This window comes from Scomber scombrus, chromosome 17, assembly GCF_963691925.1.
Source record: "Scomber scombrus chromosome 17, fScoSco1.1, whole genome shotgun sequence".
In the NCBI taxonomy this organism is placed as follows: Eukaryota; Metazoa; Chordata; class Actinopteri; order Scombriformes; family Scombridae; genus Scomber; species Scomber scombrus.
In genome coordinates, this window is record NC_084986.1 from 11106227 (window position 1) to 11125239 (window position 19013).

Below are 19013 nucleotides of genomic sequence, written 5' to 3' on the forward strand. Positions count from 1 at the left end.
CACTGACATCCTGAGTTTACAAAAATATGCCAGCTTTAAGATTGGCAAAGATAAACAGTGAGACTACATACAGACAGCTTTTGTTTTAGCTTGTCTGTAACAATTCACTATTAGTCTGAACTGATTTGGTGTGGTTGTTTAAAACATGGTTTGATAAATCACGTATTGGCTTTTTACTTTTGAAAGTTTTAACAGTAACGAGCATAGTTGTCATCAACTCCCGTAATTGGTCGACCTCTAATTGATATAATTATAATAGATAGTCTTCTGACTGCTGGTATTACTTGCATGATACACCATAACTCGTAGGATTAAAGAAACAACAAAAAGGAAAATATATTTTTTTACTTTTTCTCTGTCAATAGACTTTTTCAGTTTTTTCTCAATTATTTTCTACAGCATGTGTGTGACTAAAGTACCTATAATTAGTGTGTCATATGTGTTGGGGGAGGTGTGTAGATGTGTCACTGACACAAAGGGGTGTGAGGCTCACCAGTTGTGGAAGAGATGTTGACGTCAATGCTGATCTCAGGAATGCCTCCTCCCTTCAGCGCAGCCACGCAGGTGTAGGTGCCAAAATCAGTGAACTTGAGGTCTATGATGTCCAGGTTGGTGGTACCAGGGGAGATGTCGGGGTCCGTCTGGGTGATGACCATACGCTCGGAGCTCCGCAGGGCACGGCCATTCTTCAGCCAGCTAAACGTCAGCTCCTCTGGTGGTGTCGCCTCCACCTGGGACATTCAACATGTTACTTGCGTTACATTGACTTGAACGGTTGATGAGTGACTTATGTTAAAGGTAGAATCAGTGATTCTGGAGAAAGATTGTTCAATACAATTTGTCAAATTCAGTGAATATGTCCTCATTTTCCACTAGCTGTCTGTTATGTATGTTCATTGAAAAAAAATCTCATGTTCATACACAGCATTGGCTCTGTAAATGGAAATCAAAGTGGCTTGGACTGCGCCACACAAATCTATTCAAGCCAATCAGTAGGAGGAATTTGTACTTGTGCACAGCACAAGAAGAAGTAATCACTGCAGCTGTCTGGGTGAGGACATGACAGACTTTCATCTCCAGCATTCGAATGGTGAAAGGTGGGGGAGGGCTGGTGAACTGGAGAGAGGCTGTGGCCAATTCATATAGAAATTGTTTTCTCATATAACAGATACGCTTCCAGTTTATTAAATGTATCAATCTACACTGATTCCAAGACAGTATCAAGGAAACCCCCCATATTTTTTAACACTTTGAGTCTGTTTCTATCATGATAAGCAAAGTGTAATCTGAGCAGGCAGCTACACAAATATCCCGCTGTATAGTATGTGTTTTGAACTTATTAACCATATCAATGAATAAATAAATACAAACACTGCTGATTTCTTCCTGTGGAGCTGACATCCAAACTATTTTGGTACAGTAACATTTCTGTTGTTATTCAGTCTGTTGAAGGCAGTTCGGCTAACTGTTGTCCTCTCAGCTCACCAGGAGCTGCAGCTGACAGACGGCTGCTTCTGTGGACAGAGACACTGAACGCAGGTTGAATGAGAAGTGGGGAGGCCGCAATGAGGCGGAGAGTGTCGATGGACTGTTGTACTCAGATTGTACAACAGCGTGTGTGATTAATTGTAAGAGGAATGGAAGTGACTCTACAGCTGAGGCATCGCTCTGACTATATTTCTCTTTTTGTAGTTACCTTGACAATGAGCATCCATGAATTTGGGGGGTGGAATTTCTGAGGGAGCATAAAGGGAGGAGCGTATTTGGAGCTAGTATCAAAAATCTTTCTCCAGAATGACCGATTCCACCTGTAATTTGATGCGATGAGTGTTCACTTTGATTGTACCTGACAAGATATTTTGACTTCACGTCCAATCTGGATGTTGTCGTCATTGTGGTAGGGGTCAGGAGTGATCCAGAATCGGCCCTTTTTCAAAGCTGTGAAGAGACAAGAAATGTAATTAGAACTGGATCAACATTTGTACACTACATTTGATCCTTCACTAAGTCTGTGACATGCTGAAGAACAAACCCTGAAACATTTACTGTAGGTTATGGCTCCACTTGTTATATTGATGGTTTTTTTTTTAGAAGTAATCCCAAAGACAGGGCTTTATGGATTTTTCAAAACAGAATTTTTTTTCAGCATTGTTAGTTTGTTCAGTGTCCACACTTGGGCTGTAAATCACTGTTATGAATCTCCAGTGAATATACTGTAAATCTGCCGGTGTTATTGGTACCTCTCCAGCCTTTGCACACTTCACACATTGTTCAAATGCACTGAAAGGCTGGATTGTGTCCCAGTACCTGGCATAAGTGATCTGAGCATAATATTATGAGGAAAATGTTCTTTCTCATCTAGATGGTTATCATGAAAAAAATTAATGTGGTACTGAACCAAACGTGTAAGAATAGATATTGATGTGACAACCGTAACTGTTTTGTGTCAACTGTTCTTTTGATGCAGCAGTAGGTTTAAACACAGACTTATTGGCTTAAGGTACTATAATTATGTATATACTGTATATGTGTATGTATGTTGGATATAGCTATTTCTTTAGTTTTCCTCCCTATAGCCAAAAGCTATCTCATTTAGCAGATCATCTGATTATTAAAAAAAAAAGCAAATTAAATACAAGTCATAGTGATGTAACAACAGAATAGTTAAAAAATAAACAGCAGTCAGCTCAGTGGATGTGAGCAGATATTGTTCAGTGACAGTGGCAAATCATCATCCATTATGGCAGCGATAAACTTGGTCACTAAAAAAGGAAATCACAATATAGAGGATGACATCAGCCCAAACCTATTCGGAATCCTACAGCGTTCAAGAAGTTGCTCACACACTCACATAAACCCACACACAAACACGCACAAGTACACACACTGTGAAATTGGAGAGATACCTAACAAAATATCCACCATTTCTAATCCAATTTGGTTTGCAAACTCCATTTTCAATGCATAGCTTCTCTGAACGAGAAAAAAAAAAGATGATTTCATTATAATGCATGCTGTATTGGTTCCAAACCCTGCGCCTACTGTTCAATTCATGTCCTCAGCGAAAAAAGCTGACGGCACCATGGAAATCTTTTCATCTAGCAATTCCCAAGTGACATTATCATATTCAGTTTGGTAAAGGGAAAACGAAAACAAAACCTGCGTGTCAGATTTAAACACAGGAAATTGAATGTGCAAAACATTGTGATGCCTGCTGAGCTGCACATTGAGGGGAGAGACGAGTGACACACGCCTCCTTGACATGATCTTCCTCCTCACGTTTGAAATCAGTGTCGGCAGGCAGAGAATCCTATTTCTGACGCGTGTCAGATACAAATATTAGAATCATGTCAACACTCTGCAAATTCTCACAAATACTGCTGCACATTTGCATTCATTCTTATATCTGATATATTTTAATTCTTCAAGGCATTGCCTATCAATCATGTTGTAATTCAGTAGAACTGGCATGGAAACTGCAATTATCATAATATGGTGTGCAGCATATATGTATCTGTGACCTTTATGGATATGAAGATAATAAAAAGCATTACCAGAAACCAACATTCATTTTCCATCTGGGCTCTGAGCTCAGCTCTGCATCACAATGTATGTATTACCTACACACCAAGATTGAATTTCCTTAAAACCAATGTACACAATATAAGGCTAATAAAACAATACCATGTCAATATTGGAAGCCACTAAGTGAGCATATCTGTGAGGAAACACTGATTTCCCTCAATCACATGTCAGACAGCAAAAACACACAGAGACAGAGTTGTAGTTATATCTTTACAGTTTGAAAAGGCTTTTGTGTCTCAGCCACATTCTCAGCAGAGTTACAGTACTAGCTGCTTCTTAAGAAAGTATTATCTCATCCACTTCACATTGTGTGTGTGCGCATTTATGTACACGCACACACACATTTCCAAAAATCTCTGTCAATCACTGCGCTGTCACAGGTGTCAAGAGGATAAACATTTGGACTGACTGCTTTCCCCTTTTTACATTCCTTCAGCTCAACTATGTTCTTGGATAGAAATAATAACACTTCTAGACACTTAATGATCACTGAGCCAGTTCTACTTTAATTTTAGTACAAAAATTATTATAATCATTTCTTACTGGATTCCATTCTGGGAAAAGCCAGATATGTGTTTAAAGCTGTAAGGTAAGAGTTTTATAGAACTGGTTTGCACTAGTTTTGTGGGACTGTGCGCCTGCTGGGAGCTGAGAAACTCTGTTTCTGAAGTCATCAGATTATGTTTTGTTCTATGAAATATTTGTTCTGTAACTGACAGTTTTAGTTATTTGAAGAACTTCTTCTTTATTATTATTAGCCTAAATTAAATTTAAAAGCAAATTGTGCATTTGGAGTGGCATTTCAATAATCTTGATAGAATCATTTTTTTCCACTTTTGCATAATGTGTTTGACATATCTTTTCTGTACATCTAGATACAAGACACTGTTGATTTAGACAATTTTCCTCAGTCAGTCAAGACTGTTCAGGTAAGTTGTCATCAAAAATGTCAAATGGCACAAAATCTGCTCTGAGCTATTCATGGCTCAGAATTATGAAAACTGTGCACTATTAAACTGTACTACAATTCAAATTGAAGAATAAGATTTATACATGGAACTTCTCATTATAAACAATGCTAAATATGTGGTCAGTTGCTTACAGAGCTGCATGTGCTAAGTGAAATAAAGGATTTCAGCTCATTTTTCCACTTAATAGTGTATCAAATATACCCAGACAATGAAGACACAATGAAGAAGTTCTGGACATATTTATGACAAAAGATGAACAGTATAACATTATACTGTCCACGCTGACCTGTATGTGCTCTCTCCAGTTTTTAATATCTATGTTAATACCAGCACATTAAGGAGACTATATTATATTGATTAGCATGTGTCACTACCAAACATCAGAGCAAAAATGTTTTTTGTTTTCATAAAAACACAGCAGTGCCTGAATATCTGCAACCACTTTCTCACTTTGTGTTTCATTTTGTGAAAAATCAGATTTCAGCCATTGACGGGTAAAATTTGAGGGAGAAATCTCAGACTTCATACAGGACTTAGTGTATGTCAAGAAACTAAAAAAGTAATATTTGTGGATGTCAAATGAAAAAAAGAAGAATGCCTATCTGTGTATGGAGGTGCAGGCAGTGCAAATCAACTGCTCCCATCACTTCCACACAGATTGCACAACCAGAGAGCTCAACTATGAGTTAAACCAGAGGTAGAAATGTCTGATTATATCTCAGTGGTCACTTTTCAGTATTCTACTTTTCCCAGACTTTACCTCCCGATGACTCAGCCTTCCCTCATTTCTGCACAGAGCTGCAGTGCACGTCAAAATAGCCAGTGCTGCATATGTGCACTCATGCATATTTCAGAATTGGTTTCCTCCTAGCCTCCTGCACATTCAAACCTCCTTTCCTAGCATTTTATCTGACTATAAATATTGAATAGCAAATAGGAATTCCTGTAAATCAACTACATTTGTGTACAAGAGAGATAAGTGGCCATTACTTCCCTCAGTTGTAGTAAATTTTGCTGGACAGCTGCAGTGACTAAAATGGTGCCTGTTCCCTTATGCATGGAAGGGAATCTAAAACTGGAGTTATTTTAAAAAGGACTGTGGTGAGTGTGTGAGGTGAGAAGTGCAGAGTTGGGATACTTTATCGAGAGGCAGTGTGTTGTCACTCCTCCTTCCTTGTTTCTGTTAACCAATTCAAGTCAGATAAATCTTTAATAAGCTCTGGTTGAAAACAGAACTTTCCCATTTGCTTTGGAGGTAAACTGTGGCTCCGACTATTGTTACACAATTTCCACAACTTCATTAATATCTAAGGGCACTATTGGTACGTGTGTCTATAGGATACGTTTGTGAGTCTGAATTTACATATTCTCATAATAGATGACAGACAAACCCTAACCCTAACACCAGTGCAATGCAATATCAGAGCCAAGTAATAAATATTATTACAGGCTTACCTCTATGAAGGTTAACATTTTTGAGCTATGTTTAACTAAAAGGTCCTTGATTTCAAACAGAGACATGACAAGACCAGGTGCCTAATTTCTAGCTGGCCACCAACTCTTTGCTGGTTGAAATGAATAATGATCAAGCTGATAGCTACAAAAGTATTGTGCATGGGACAACTTGTATTCAGCCAACCTGGGAATACAAGTGGGCTCAGGTTAAGAGATAGGGTAAGGAGCTCCAACATCCATGGGGGAGCTCGGAGTAAAGCTTGCTGCTCCTTTGCATCGAAAGGGGCCAGCTGAGGTGGTTTGGGCATGAGTTTGGGATGCCACCAGGACGCCTCCCTCTGGAGGTATTCTGAGTACATCCAACTGGCAGGAGACCCTGGGGCAGAACCAGAACATGCTGGAGGGACTGCATGTCTCTTCTTCCCATGGAACATCTTGGGATCCCCAAGTAGCTGGAGGGTGTTGCCGGGAAAAGGATATATGGGTTTCCTTACTGAATTTAATGAATCTGACTGAAACCCAGTCCTGGGTAAGCGGTGGAAGATAGATGGATGGATGGATGGATTACAGGTTGGCTGCTTAGCTCAGACATGAGACTAGGTTTATTGTTTGTATTTTCAAGTGGTATGTTTTACTTTGTTGTGAAAAACATCCATGGAAACTAACACTACTGATTTTTTTTAACATTACCTGTAATCTCACAAAATAATGGTGCTCCTTGGGCTAGCTAAGTAGTAAGCTAGTTAGCCAGACATGCTAACCTTTGCAGGTTATGTTAAAGCAGAGAAACATAATATTTACCCTATTCTTTACACTTTTTCCCTTGTAGTTTCAGTTTTGGAAAGGCTATAAAACAACCCTCAAAATGCACTTATGGCTGCTAAGCTATGATTGGAACCACTGTTGAGGAGATGAGTAAAGAGAACTGTGGAGGCATTAATGCCACAAAGTGTGGTCATTGAAATGAGCTAGCATTGAGTCAAAACCTCTCTGTTATAGTCAATACAAATAAACATTATAAGCCTCATTAAGGTCGTGTTTAATGTTTGTACTGTATGTTAAATGTTAAATATTTGCAGCAGGGTTCATTTACGACATACCATAAGAAATTAGCCATTAGCAAGGTTGATCTAGCAGTAGCTCCTTTGTTAGGTGTCAATAAAAGCAAGGAATCATCAATATAATAGGCATGAATTAAACACACATCTCAGGTAACAGTGTAGACATTTCAGCGTTACTTTTAAAAACATTGCCAGTATCACAGACACTGGGGCAAAAAATAGAACTCAATATACACACAAACAAATCTGCATGCAATATTGATGAGTTTTGGAGGCTGGTTTCCTTTTATCATCAGGGCTTCCTGTCATTGAACCTTGACTGTGGCAACATGCCAAGGAGTAAAATATCCACTGTAGGAGCACTTAAAGGAGATACTCTCTTCATGGAGACATTTGCATCATATGTTGCCTGCACCCCATTTTGCTTCAGAAATTGCACATAGTTCATCTATGATACAGTGCATATTGAGGGCATTCTTTTGGATCATTACCGTACATGTTACAGTGTCCCCATGTTGCATTTTAAAGCTATCTCAAGTGCCTCTCCCTGCAGCAAGCTTGTATGAATATCCACAGCTTGAATAGCCTTTGGGAATAATGGGTGGCCTGTACATGAAAAGCGCAGATAATCACACAAAGACAAAAACCCCAGTTGAGGCCTTCTTCAACAGAGAGCTCATGTCATTCTGCAGGATTACAATACCACCTCAGGGGAGCTTCTTAGCAGGGCAAAAGTACACACAGCCCCAATGTTACTGACTACGACATGCACGTATATATGCACACAATGATGAAGACACAATGGCATCACTGAGAACACACACGCAGCAAGAAAAAAGACTTCTGAATGTGTTTTTCGCACCACACTCTCAATTGTCAGTTTCAATTTCAATTCAATGACTTTTATTGGCACAAAAAGGTTGTCTTACCAAATTGAGTCATAGGCTTTTTTTAAATATATAAAACAAGAAAATGATTTTGCCTTTGTTTGGGTTTACTTGTCTGTAAATTAGGGCATAGAGGATCAAGGTGTGGTCTGATGTGCTGTAATTTGGGATAAATGCCTGTAGCTACTATGGTAATGCAAACTTTTAGGATAGCCAATTTGAATTTATTGTCTGAGTATTTGTTCATTTAATTTGAAATGGTGCCAACATATCAGGTCTTTCTGGATTTTACATGGTTTATTTTTTCCAAGTAATTATTCTTATTTGTTTGCAAAGTTTTGGATTGGCAAATCATCTTTTATTGATTTTTTTAAGGGTTTTCCATTTTTCCCAGAATTGACTAGATTCAACTGATTCTTCACTCTCTCCAGTGGACTCTCTCTGCCTTTGTCTGGTAGAAAAGAAAGAAGAGTCTCACTTTGAATCATTATCATCCTGTCTACCCATCAGTCCATCTCATTTTTCAGACAGTCCTGTCTATCTCTCAGTAGGCATCACACTGTGCTCTCCAATCATTCTTGCAGAGAATATCAGCATGTGGAGCTGAACTCATCTCTCAGTGCCAGATGGATGTCTCTCTAACTGCCACTCTCCTCTGCCTCATCTGCTGCACTCAAGGTTAAACACAAAAAAAAAGGACAACGGACATTAGCATGACAACGGACCTCAGCATCTCATGCACAGTACACACGTCTGTACCGCCATCTAAACACCTTTCATTTTCCTATTATCACTCCATCCATTTTCACATTAGCACCAACACATTCCCCATGCATCACCACCTTTGCAAACCATGGCCACTCACACATGTCCATTCTTTTGGTGAGAAAAAAACAAGGGAGTCGTGAATGCTGCTCTCAACCTTCAGGCTGACCTCCGGCTTTAATTTATGTCAAATAGGATTCACATGCACACACAAGCACTGAATGCACAAACAAAACAGGCACTTGCACATGTACAGGCACACTTGTACACATACAAATACACACACAGACAGTTCTTAGGGCTGCAGCCCAAGAGATTCACCCGCCTGTGCCAGTTTTGACCATCCAGCCATTACATTTGGCATTCATGAATGGAAATATATTTAGCTTTCCACCAGAATTTATTCCAGTGCAAATTTGATAAGGGTCATTCACATGTTGATTCACATGCTGACAGCCAGGTTTTTACAAGGTTTTTCTCTCCACTAAAAAGTCTAAATAAGAACAGCGGGAAGTTCATACTGAAAAAGATTGCATTTTTGCTCCTCTATAAATAACAGCAAGCTTCCAATCAGTGTTACAAAGTGTGAATGGTAGGGTGTGTTTGACTTTGTACTTATGCTGGCTCCAATGTGTGTATGTGTGTGGGTGTACAGAATTAGTTGTGTCTGTGTTTGCAGGGCAGAATGATGGGTGCCTTGGGTGTAAAAGCCTCATACCTGAATTTGGCAGGAATTCCTTGAGGGACTGTCGAGAAAATCTGACGACAACATGGCATCGTTTGATTGTGGATCTTTGATAGCTACAGCAATGCTCATTTCTCCCCATCACACGCAGGGAAAACACATTGCTTTGCAAAAAGATGGGAAACACATGCATACAAGCCGGTTGTGTGTGCGCACAGAGACATAAAAACAAAATGCCAGGCCAGCTGCCCATTTTAACAACACCATCTACAGACAGTTCTCTCAATTCACCAACTCTCACCAACTCTCCATTAGCAAGAGCCGCCTACTCATATTTGATTCCCAATGGAAGAAAAAATCAAGGAAGAGAAACAACTGACAGAGTATCTTTGCATTGTTGCATCAGATATATCACCAACTGGTGTCCTTGCTAAGGACAGAGTGGACTGGAGTGGCCGGGGAAAGCAGGGTATTGACCTGCATTTGAAGACGTGTTGCGGACCCTTAATCCATAAAAAGGATCTTGTCAGTAGGGTGATGTGGTGCCAGTAACATGCTGGGCTGGCTGTGGAGATGGCCATGCCCTGGAATGGAGTCTGGCTGGTGGGACAGTATGGCCGGAGAAACTACCATCTGCTAGGGAGAGATGTGTGTTTTCACACACACAGTCCCCTTTGGCAACAGCAGTTTGAGAGGGCTTCTCAAGGACTGGAGAGGAGGGTAAACAAGCTCAGATAGGCAACCATGAGGCCACGGTGTGACACTGCAAAATGAACTCAGTGTAACAGAACTAAATAGATTGGTGCAAAACATGCACATGAATATCAACATTTACACACCTGCCCATACAGATGACCATTATTTCTTTCCGAAAGCTCGTACTTCCAAACATTTAATTCATACTGTAACTAATTACCAATTGGCAAAGCATTTTTGATTCTTTATTTTTAACTATTCAAGACTGTTTGGCAGTCAAAAAAGCCCACATATTCTGAAAATGAAATCAACTGGCATAAAAGAGGAAATCAAAAGCCAAAAAAAGATTTGTGTTTGTGTATGTGAGAAAGAGTATGCTAATGCATAACACAGACACTCTCTCATGCACGCGCACACACACACACACACACACACACACACACACACACACACACACACACACACACACACACATGCACCATGAGTAACTAAAGGTCTGCCTGTGCTCTAGCCTCCAGTCTAGCTTATCCTCTTTCAATTTCCTTCTCTTCCTCACTTCAAAGTATCACGTCAGTAAAAAGATGCTTCTGTAGTTGCTATAATGTATATTTTGTGATCCTCAGTTAAAAGAAATATAAAATTTCCATGTTTCATTTTCATTTAAAAAAGTAACCAACTAAAGAAAAAGCAACATTTGAGATTTACAAGAGAACAGAAAAACATGCTTGCTCCCATGTATCATAATGGCACAGTTAGCAAGTTAATAGAGTACAATGAATTCAAGTGCTAAAACATTGTGTACACTTGCATCAAGTGGTATCATCACCATAAATAAATAAAAACTGATTAGAGTGCTGCAAGTGACTAGGGAGAGTCTCCTAAATGTTTAAACAATCAGGAAGCATCTCTGCATTTCTTTGCATTGATCCTGCAGTCACAAGGAAAAGTAGGACATCTATGGTGAAGAGCAGTATGACCTAAAAAGCTTGAACAGTGTATTCACTATTGGCATACTGTATATCCCAGTTATTGAAAAGTGTTAACTGTGTCCTTTCAATAGATTGTGATTTAACTGTAAAAAAACACAGCTCAAAACGTATTCTGGGCACTACTAAAATGTAAAAAAAGGTTACTGGATATATAGAAATAAAGGGTCTTTATCAAAAATGTTAATGATAATATCTGACATATCAGCATAAGAACTGTCAAATATCGATATCAGTATTGGTTGGGCTATATGAACTACCCATAAACAAAAGCAAATATGTCAGAGAGGAGGAAACATCATAAAAAATTAAATTCTGTCTATCAACTTTCAAAGTATTATTAAGTACAAATAATGCAATAAAATCCATATCAGTATTTCTAGCAGCGCTCAGTAATATCCACCACTCTAATCATCTGGTGCTTGTTGATCCCAAAATTGCATTTGTGTGAGTGACAGCTTATCAGACTCAGGAGAGCGATCCTTGTGTCACAGTGAGATGTGAGATAACATGCTGAACTCATCTCCTGTCAATTAGTGATGTCAGTTAGGCCCCTCCTTCTGTTGTTACTGTTTTTTTTTTAGTCTGTCACATAAATAAAACAAAAATGGTGCTGCTGTTAGATTTATTTTGACATCAGTGTTGAAGCTCTGTCTAACTACTTTCAAAATGATAACACAAGATAACTAATGTCTTAAACATTGTTTTTCCCTCTCCACTCCAAGAGCATTATGAGCAATGAAGTCTTTTTAATTATCTTCTCAACTCAACTTTATTAGCACCTTGCAGAGAATATGCAGCCTGAAGTGCTTCACTTAGCAGCATTAACCTCCCACCCATCCTCAAAAGAAGAAAGCAAATAGACAACAATGAATACAATTTTGCAAGATGTAAAATTGCAACAATAAAACAATAAAGTTCAGAAAATAGAATAAAAGGCAATGGAATTAACACCAGGGATAAAATTATATGAAAACCAAATCTTAAAAACTAAAGCTAAAGCTATGACACTACTCCAAATTAAAACTGAAAGCCAGATAGGTCTATAATTTCCTTTTAAAAATACAGAGAGAGCTTGCCTTTCTAATAACTAGAGGCAATGTGTGCCACCTTTTAGGGGCATAAAAACAGAAGGTAGCCTCGCCAGTACTTTTATGAGGCACATAAGGACCATTTAAAAGAGAAGCGGTGAAGGACCTTAGTGATCTGGCTGGACCATAAAATGAAAGAAAAACTCTGATGTAGGGAGGAGCAAGGTTAATTGAAGCTTTATAAACAAGTAAAAGAAATTTAAAATCAATTCTGAAAGATACAAGTACCCAGTGCAGTGTCTTAAGCAGTCCATTTTCTTTATTTTAGTCAAGACTCTGGGCACAGCATTCTGAACTAACTGCAGTTTTCTTATGGACTTTTAGGTATTCCAGTAAAAAGGAAATTGCAATAGTCTAGACAGCTAGTCATAAAAATGTGAATGAACATTTCGGCATCTCTCTAAGGTACAGAGGGTCCGACTTTGGCAATATTTCTGAGATGGAGAAAGGATGTTTTAATGACTTGTTAAAATGAGAATTAGCTTGTGACTTGTGTTTTAATCTGATTGCTAAAACCACCAAGCATTGATTGCGGTTTTTCCCTTGCTGCTTTGGGTCCTACTAAAGAATGTCAGTTTTCTCCTCGTTTAATTCACCAATCCAGTGAGACAATCAATGAGCATGCAACACGGTCACAATTGAGTGTCATCAGCATCAAAATGGTAACCATCAAATATTTCCACTTTACAGACATGCAAACTTTCTGCTAATTCTGAGCAATTTCCAGAATGTAAGTGCTCACTCTTCAATGTCAGAAAAATGCCATTCACACAGAAATCTCAAAGGTTTTGATGCCAAATCACAGAATGATTTCTATTACCTCAAGGTCTTGGTGTCTTAATATGGTATTTTGGAGGGATTTCTAACCATTTTAATCAATTCTCAAATGGTTATAAATGGTTAAATCTTCCACCAATTCCATGTAACAAATGGTGTCAACCTGAAAACTGCTGCAACAACTAATGGGAAATAATCAAGCATGTGAATGGCCATCACATACTTCCATCATAATGTTCTAAGCTCTTATACACTCTAAACTTAAAAATCTGAATAGGCGCCTAACCAAAACCCAATGTTTGACAGATGAAGAAAGCTAAAACACAGTCAGAGAGACTCACCCATTTCTCAAGTCTGTCAAATAAAAATGTGTGGCCAGTTGTATCAAATGCTGCACTGAGGTCTAAGAGAAGAAGGGCAGCCATGTTGTTTGCATCAATGCCATGGTTGGTTAGATGAATAAATAGTTGATTAAAAACAAATTTCTCTAAGGGTTTACCAAGGAAATCTCGATTAGAAATGGGTCTGTAGGCTTTGGAAACAGGATTTAAACAGCTTGGTTTGGATGGGGTCTAGAGCACAAGCGAAGGACTTCATCCTGCTGATGAGTTCACAGATGGCATTTCCTGACATCAAATCAAAGGACAACCAGATTGGATAACCAAATTGGAGTTTTTCTAAAATGCCATTGTTGGTTGGATGTAAAAGTAGTTGATTAGAAACAACTTTCTTCACCAAAGAAAAGGTAGATTAGAAATGGGTCTATAATTAACTGTGAGTCTGTAATTGTTTAGCTTTGAGCAATCTAGACTGGATTTCTTGAGGACAGATTTTACAACTGAAGTCTTGAAAGCTGTGGGGAAGAAGCCTAAATTAAGAGAGGAGATTATTATACTTGTTACTTTGGAGCAGCATTGGAAAGAGGATTTACACAGCTTGGTTTGGATAGGGTGTAGAGCACAAGTGAAAGACTCCATCTTTCTAATTACTTCCCAGATGGCATCTTCTGACATCAAATCAAAGGATGATATCATAGATGGAGGCCCATGGACAGGGAGATGCCAGGGAATTTTAATGTCTGTATTTACAATGCTGGCTCTAGTAGAAACTATTTTCTGTTTTAAAAATGAAGCTAATTTCTCACATTTAAGAGTTGAGTTTGAGGGCAGGGTGCGACATGGATTTAGAAGTTACAAAAAGCCATCAATTGTGGAAAAATGCATTTGGGATGGTTTTGGTTTACTGAAATAATCTTCAAGATATGGACTTGGCTCTCTTTCCCGTGTGCATTGCAGATTACAACTTGATTTTTAAAAATGTCAAGCTGAACATGTAGTTTCTTTGACCTCGATTGTCTCAGCTTTTTGAATTATTTGAGCTGACTAACTGCAGCAGTTTTCCATGGTGATTTGCAAATGGTATCTAATTTAATGTATCATCATCAACTAAGCCAATGGTGGATGGAGTAAAAGCTTTCATATGATGTGAAATTTGTCAATAATTTCATTGTTAATGTTATACTTCACATTAACAGTCTCTGGACAATCATTTGATGTAGAAAGAGTGATGTTATAAAACACACATAAAGGATCAGAAAGAGGTACTTAGATAATGGATGAAATGTCAACACCAGTGCCCCCTAGAAATAACTAAGTCCAGTGTATTTCCATGAATGTGCATGGCACTCACATGCCACATTCTGAAAAAGCAACAAGATCCATGAAATCCAAAGACCTCGAATCAGTGTGGTCGTGGACATGAAAATTAAAATCACAAAGTAAAATTATTTTATCCTGACTTGTAAGAACAATGGACATAAAATCATGTAACTCAGAAAGGAAGTTGCTGTCATGTTTGGAGGGCTGATAGACAGTCAGAGTACAGGCAGGTGTTCTTTGATAATCATAGCTAAGTATACAACTTTACAACAAAAATTGCCAAAAGAACATTGAGTGCAGGTAAAACTACTATAGATAACAGTAATGATCCCACCCCCTCTTTAATTTTGTCTACTGGAATATAAAAGGGTAAAATTAAGAGGACACCACTTACAAAGTAGCTGAAGCAGTTGAAGTAAGCCATGCTTCAGTTAAACATAAAAAGCTAAGAACATGTAATCATTAATATAAAATGTCTTGAGAGAGTGATATCAATATCCAAAAGTGCTAACTTTATCAACTTGTTCTAGGCCTCACTAGGACTGACTGTCAGACCAATTTTCGTTAGATTGCGTGCATTTCTGCCATAATGAGGAATAGCTGTGACATTTATGTGTGAGGCTGAGCTGTTGTGAAAAGCACCCTGATATGTCTTTGTGTTAACGCGACAGCTCACTATAACAGGAATAGGTAATATGTTACTATTCACAGCTGTTGAAGTGTGGTAGGACCAGGCAGGTAATTTTATTGATTGACATTACAAAATGACTGAACTAGGACTGATTCCTACATGAAGTGGAAGTCAGTCTTGATGGTTTACAGGACTTCAATATGAGTTCTATATTATAGGCTAATAGTTGTTTACCCTCTCTGTTGAGATTAAGCCAATCCTCTGCAAAGAAGTTGGGTAGCTTCCAAATAACAGGAAAGTTCTCTACAAAAGGAATTCTGATTGCACAGCACAGTTCATCCGGATGGATTTCACATCTCCGAACCAAGAAGAAGTCAGGGGTTTGGAAGTTATACACTGTCTGACAGATTCCAGGACAGTGTGAATCAGAGTTTTTTGGATTGTTAAATGTTGATATCATTATATCTAACATGTGTGAATGAACAGAGGGGCTGGATGTAGCATCCACAAGGGCAGGGATGGCCATCGGTGGGACATGATGATGTCTGAAGGCACTGGAGTAGCATCCACAAAGCAGCCGCAGGCGGTGGATGTAAGACTGGACAGAGTGCAGGCAGTCACAGGCACAGCCATGAATATATTCGCTAGTTGCAGTTGCTAGTTGGATTGCAGCTTCCACAGATTAATTAATTAGACAAGAGAACATCCTTCTATTTTAGTTCATCTAATAGTCTGTGGATATCTTCTTTGAGGTGAGTGATACTCATGTTTGCTTTCTGCAGTAGGTGACAGTCAACACACTGCACGGTAGGGAATATGTCTTTCCCTCACAGATGGTCTAACTCAGCCACTGCCACTGTCTAACTGACAGACCGATCCTTGATGGGCGTTACCACGATGGAGGTTTTCTCAAACCGCTGTACTAACTTTTTGCTTGTGATGCGCTGTGCATGTAGGTACTTGTCAATCGCTGCATCCTCATTGTGCTGAATCTGCAATACAGACTGTCTCGGTTATGATAGACATTGCTACTGGGCCCTGCACAGCCCATTCAAAGGTACTCTGTAATACTTCCAGGCTCTCTGTCAGTCTCTCTACCTGGCCTGATGTTATGTGCCAGTAGTAATCTGAGCAAATTAGCACAGACAGTTCTGGTTATTCATCTATAGGATAGACTGCAAGATCACCAGGAACCTTCATCACAGCTGTGAATACTTAAGGGTCCTGACAGCCTCCATTTCAATACTCTGCCATTTATCTCTGACATTCTCCAAGCTGAGCTTCAGTTTGTTGTGCTTCAATGTTGAAGGAGCAGGGCAGCCAAATGTGTGGAGGTTGAATGTCCCTTTTCTAATGATGGGTAGCGTCAGTGCTTTCACCACATTCTCATGCACAAAGTTTCCTTGAGTGCCTTCATTTAGCAAGAAACAGACTATCTTCCTACCTGTAGGGCCTACCACGCTTGCCTTGGCAGTTTGTAGCAGAACAGTGTTCTTGCTGTTAGGCTTCGGCTTCTCTGGTGGGGGAATTAATGTGGACATGACAGTGTCTGTATTTTCAGAAACCGTAGGTGGGTGTGCCTAATTTTTCTCACAAATGGCTAAGTGGTGCTTGCCTTCACATATTACACATGATATACAGAAACCTTGCAATATGTTTAGGTCCTAAACATACAAAGTGTCTGCCTAGCTTCTTCAGTTTATCTTTACATGCCCCAACTTTGTGACCTGGACATCTCTCAGATCTGTGTTCAGCACTATCACAGAGCAGACAATTTTAGTGTCTTCTGGCTAGATGTATGTAGTGCAGCTGTGGACTCCATGCTTGGATTCTTTAGTTTCAATTCACTGGAGGAGTGTGATTTGCTACATGGCTTGTGAGCAGACTGGCTGTCTCTATCTGAATGTATGATATGATCATTTGCAAATATCTTTCTCTACTCTGAACCTCATTCTGCAAGAACCAAGAACATCTGGCACCTTCCATTCGTCATTTTCTCCCTTCTGACAGTTATAATCAGGAGCCATGTCCTCTGGCATCATCTGTAGCATGCTGGATATAGTATGCTTCTGTACGTATCTGATACCACTCCCACTGACTCTAGGCTCCTAATCTGAATTCCACATTCATTATATAGCTGCCTCAGTAACAGCGGATGATTCCTTCACAGGAGTGAGATTCAGTGGCTTTGACATGTGCGCATATACAATGAGATCCTTCCTTCCAACTCTGTTTTGGAGTATATTAACTGCAGCATCATTATTGCTGTCTGTTAGGATGAGTCCTGGTGCTGCTTATGCAGCTGGCCCTGTCAGGTAAATTTGTATGTAGGTAAATTACTCTCTCTTCAAAGGGCATAATTGTTATGAATAGCAGTATCATATTGGCTCCAAAATTCCTGCCACAAACTTAGATATCCATTAAATTTCTCAATCATTAACTCTGGCAACTTAACTGATGAATAGCTGTGCTGAGATTTGGCAGAATCTGTGGTAGAATCACTTAGACCAGGTGTCACTTAAAGGAAAACGTAAAAGATTTTCAAGTTGATTCCTATGGTTTTAATGTGGACAGTACATGTCATTCAAGTTTCCTGTGTTTCCCATAATAAAAGGTGAAGGACTGTCAAAGGTAGGTATCCCAAAACAGTGATAGGGATAAGCAGACATTAAAATACCATCATACCAAATACTTTAAAATAACAGCATATTTGGGAGAAAAGAAGTTTCATGATACGCAGCCAAATGTTGTGCTGTTGAATTCGATACAACAGAATTTGGAGGAGAAACCGACCACCAGAACTATGTTACAGCCGCAGCTTCACAGTGTTGAGATTCTCCATGTTTCCACCGACAACAACACAACGAACCAGGGAATTTTGATCCTGTGGTGGACAGAAAAGCTGAATCTAACACAATAAACAACTAGCTTTATAATATACTGTTAGAGCAGAGATGTGGCACAGCTATTATAACTTATGAGGCCAAATATCATGCTGTGGAATCAGACAAAACAGAGTGTGGAGGTGACCACACTTAGATGACCTATGGGTCAAGCTATGGTACAGTGGCAGCTGAAAGAGAGATGCCACAGTAGGGGTAACTTTACAGCATTGACCAGTGCCGAGTGAGAATCATCAGAAAGAATGGAGATGGAACTGAAAACTCTACACTGCAACAAACTTCCAGTGCTTTGTCAAACCTGACTGTTTTCTGACAAAATATTAGATTGGACATTGCCAATTATGTATAAACAACAGCACAAAAGCAACTGTGTGTCACAAGTAACACCTAAGTAAGTTATAGCTAACCCTAAGTATGTTTTTCACCATTTTGTACACAATTGTTTCCCAAACCAAGCTGAAATAAAGAGAGCAGACTCTGAGGTTGTTTTGACTGTGGTAGCATCCTGGCTTGTGTAACCTACAGCTCTCGGTTAGTTTACAACGATTCGCACAACTAACTCCAGCGTTTGTTTTATGGTCCATGCACACCAGTATGACATATCCAGGCATGTGGACATTTTGTAATTGAAAATAAGCCTCAAAAGAGGCATAAAGGTAAAGAGATATAACGCTCACTAATGCTCACTAATTGTCTCTGCTAACCGGCCACTGTTCTGGGAAACCTACCTGCCTTCCGTAAACACTCCAATCAGTAGCAGATTGGACAGGAATGCATGCAATGCATTATGGTTGTTGTAGGATTCCTCCTTAAGAGCAATATGGATAATCTACAGCCTTTTTCTCAGTTTTCTCCTGTCATA

The 19013-nt window shown here is 39.2% G+C and overlaps 1 protein-coding gene across 1 annotated transcript in view; it reads right to left on the reverse strand.

Annotated features, from left to right (window-relative positions):
- The window catches only part of LOC133997289 (MAM domain-containing glycosylphosphatidylinositol anchor protein 2-like), a 179082-nt gene that overhangs the window by 68431 nt on the left and 91638 nt on the right, over positions 1–19013 (reverse strand). Inside the window, exons 7-8 of the mRNA XM_062436852.1 lie at positions 1847–1938; positions 494–731 (exon numbers count right to left, since the gene is read on the reverse strand). Of these exons, the coding sequence (XP_062292836.1) occupies positions 494–731; positions 1847–1938 (330 nt within the window). The remainder of the gene's footprint in view (positions 1–493; positions 732–1846; positions 1939–19013) is intronic.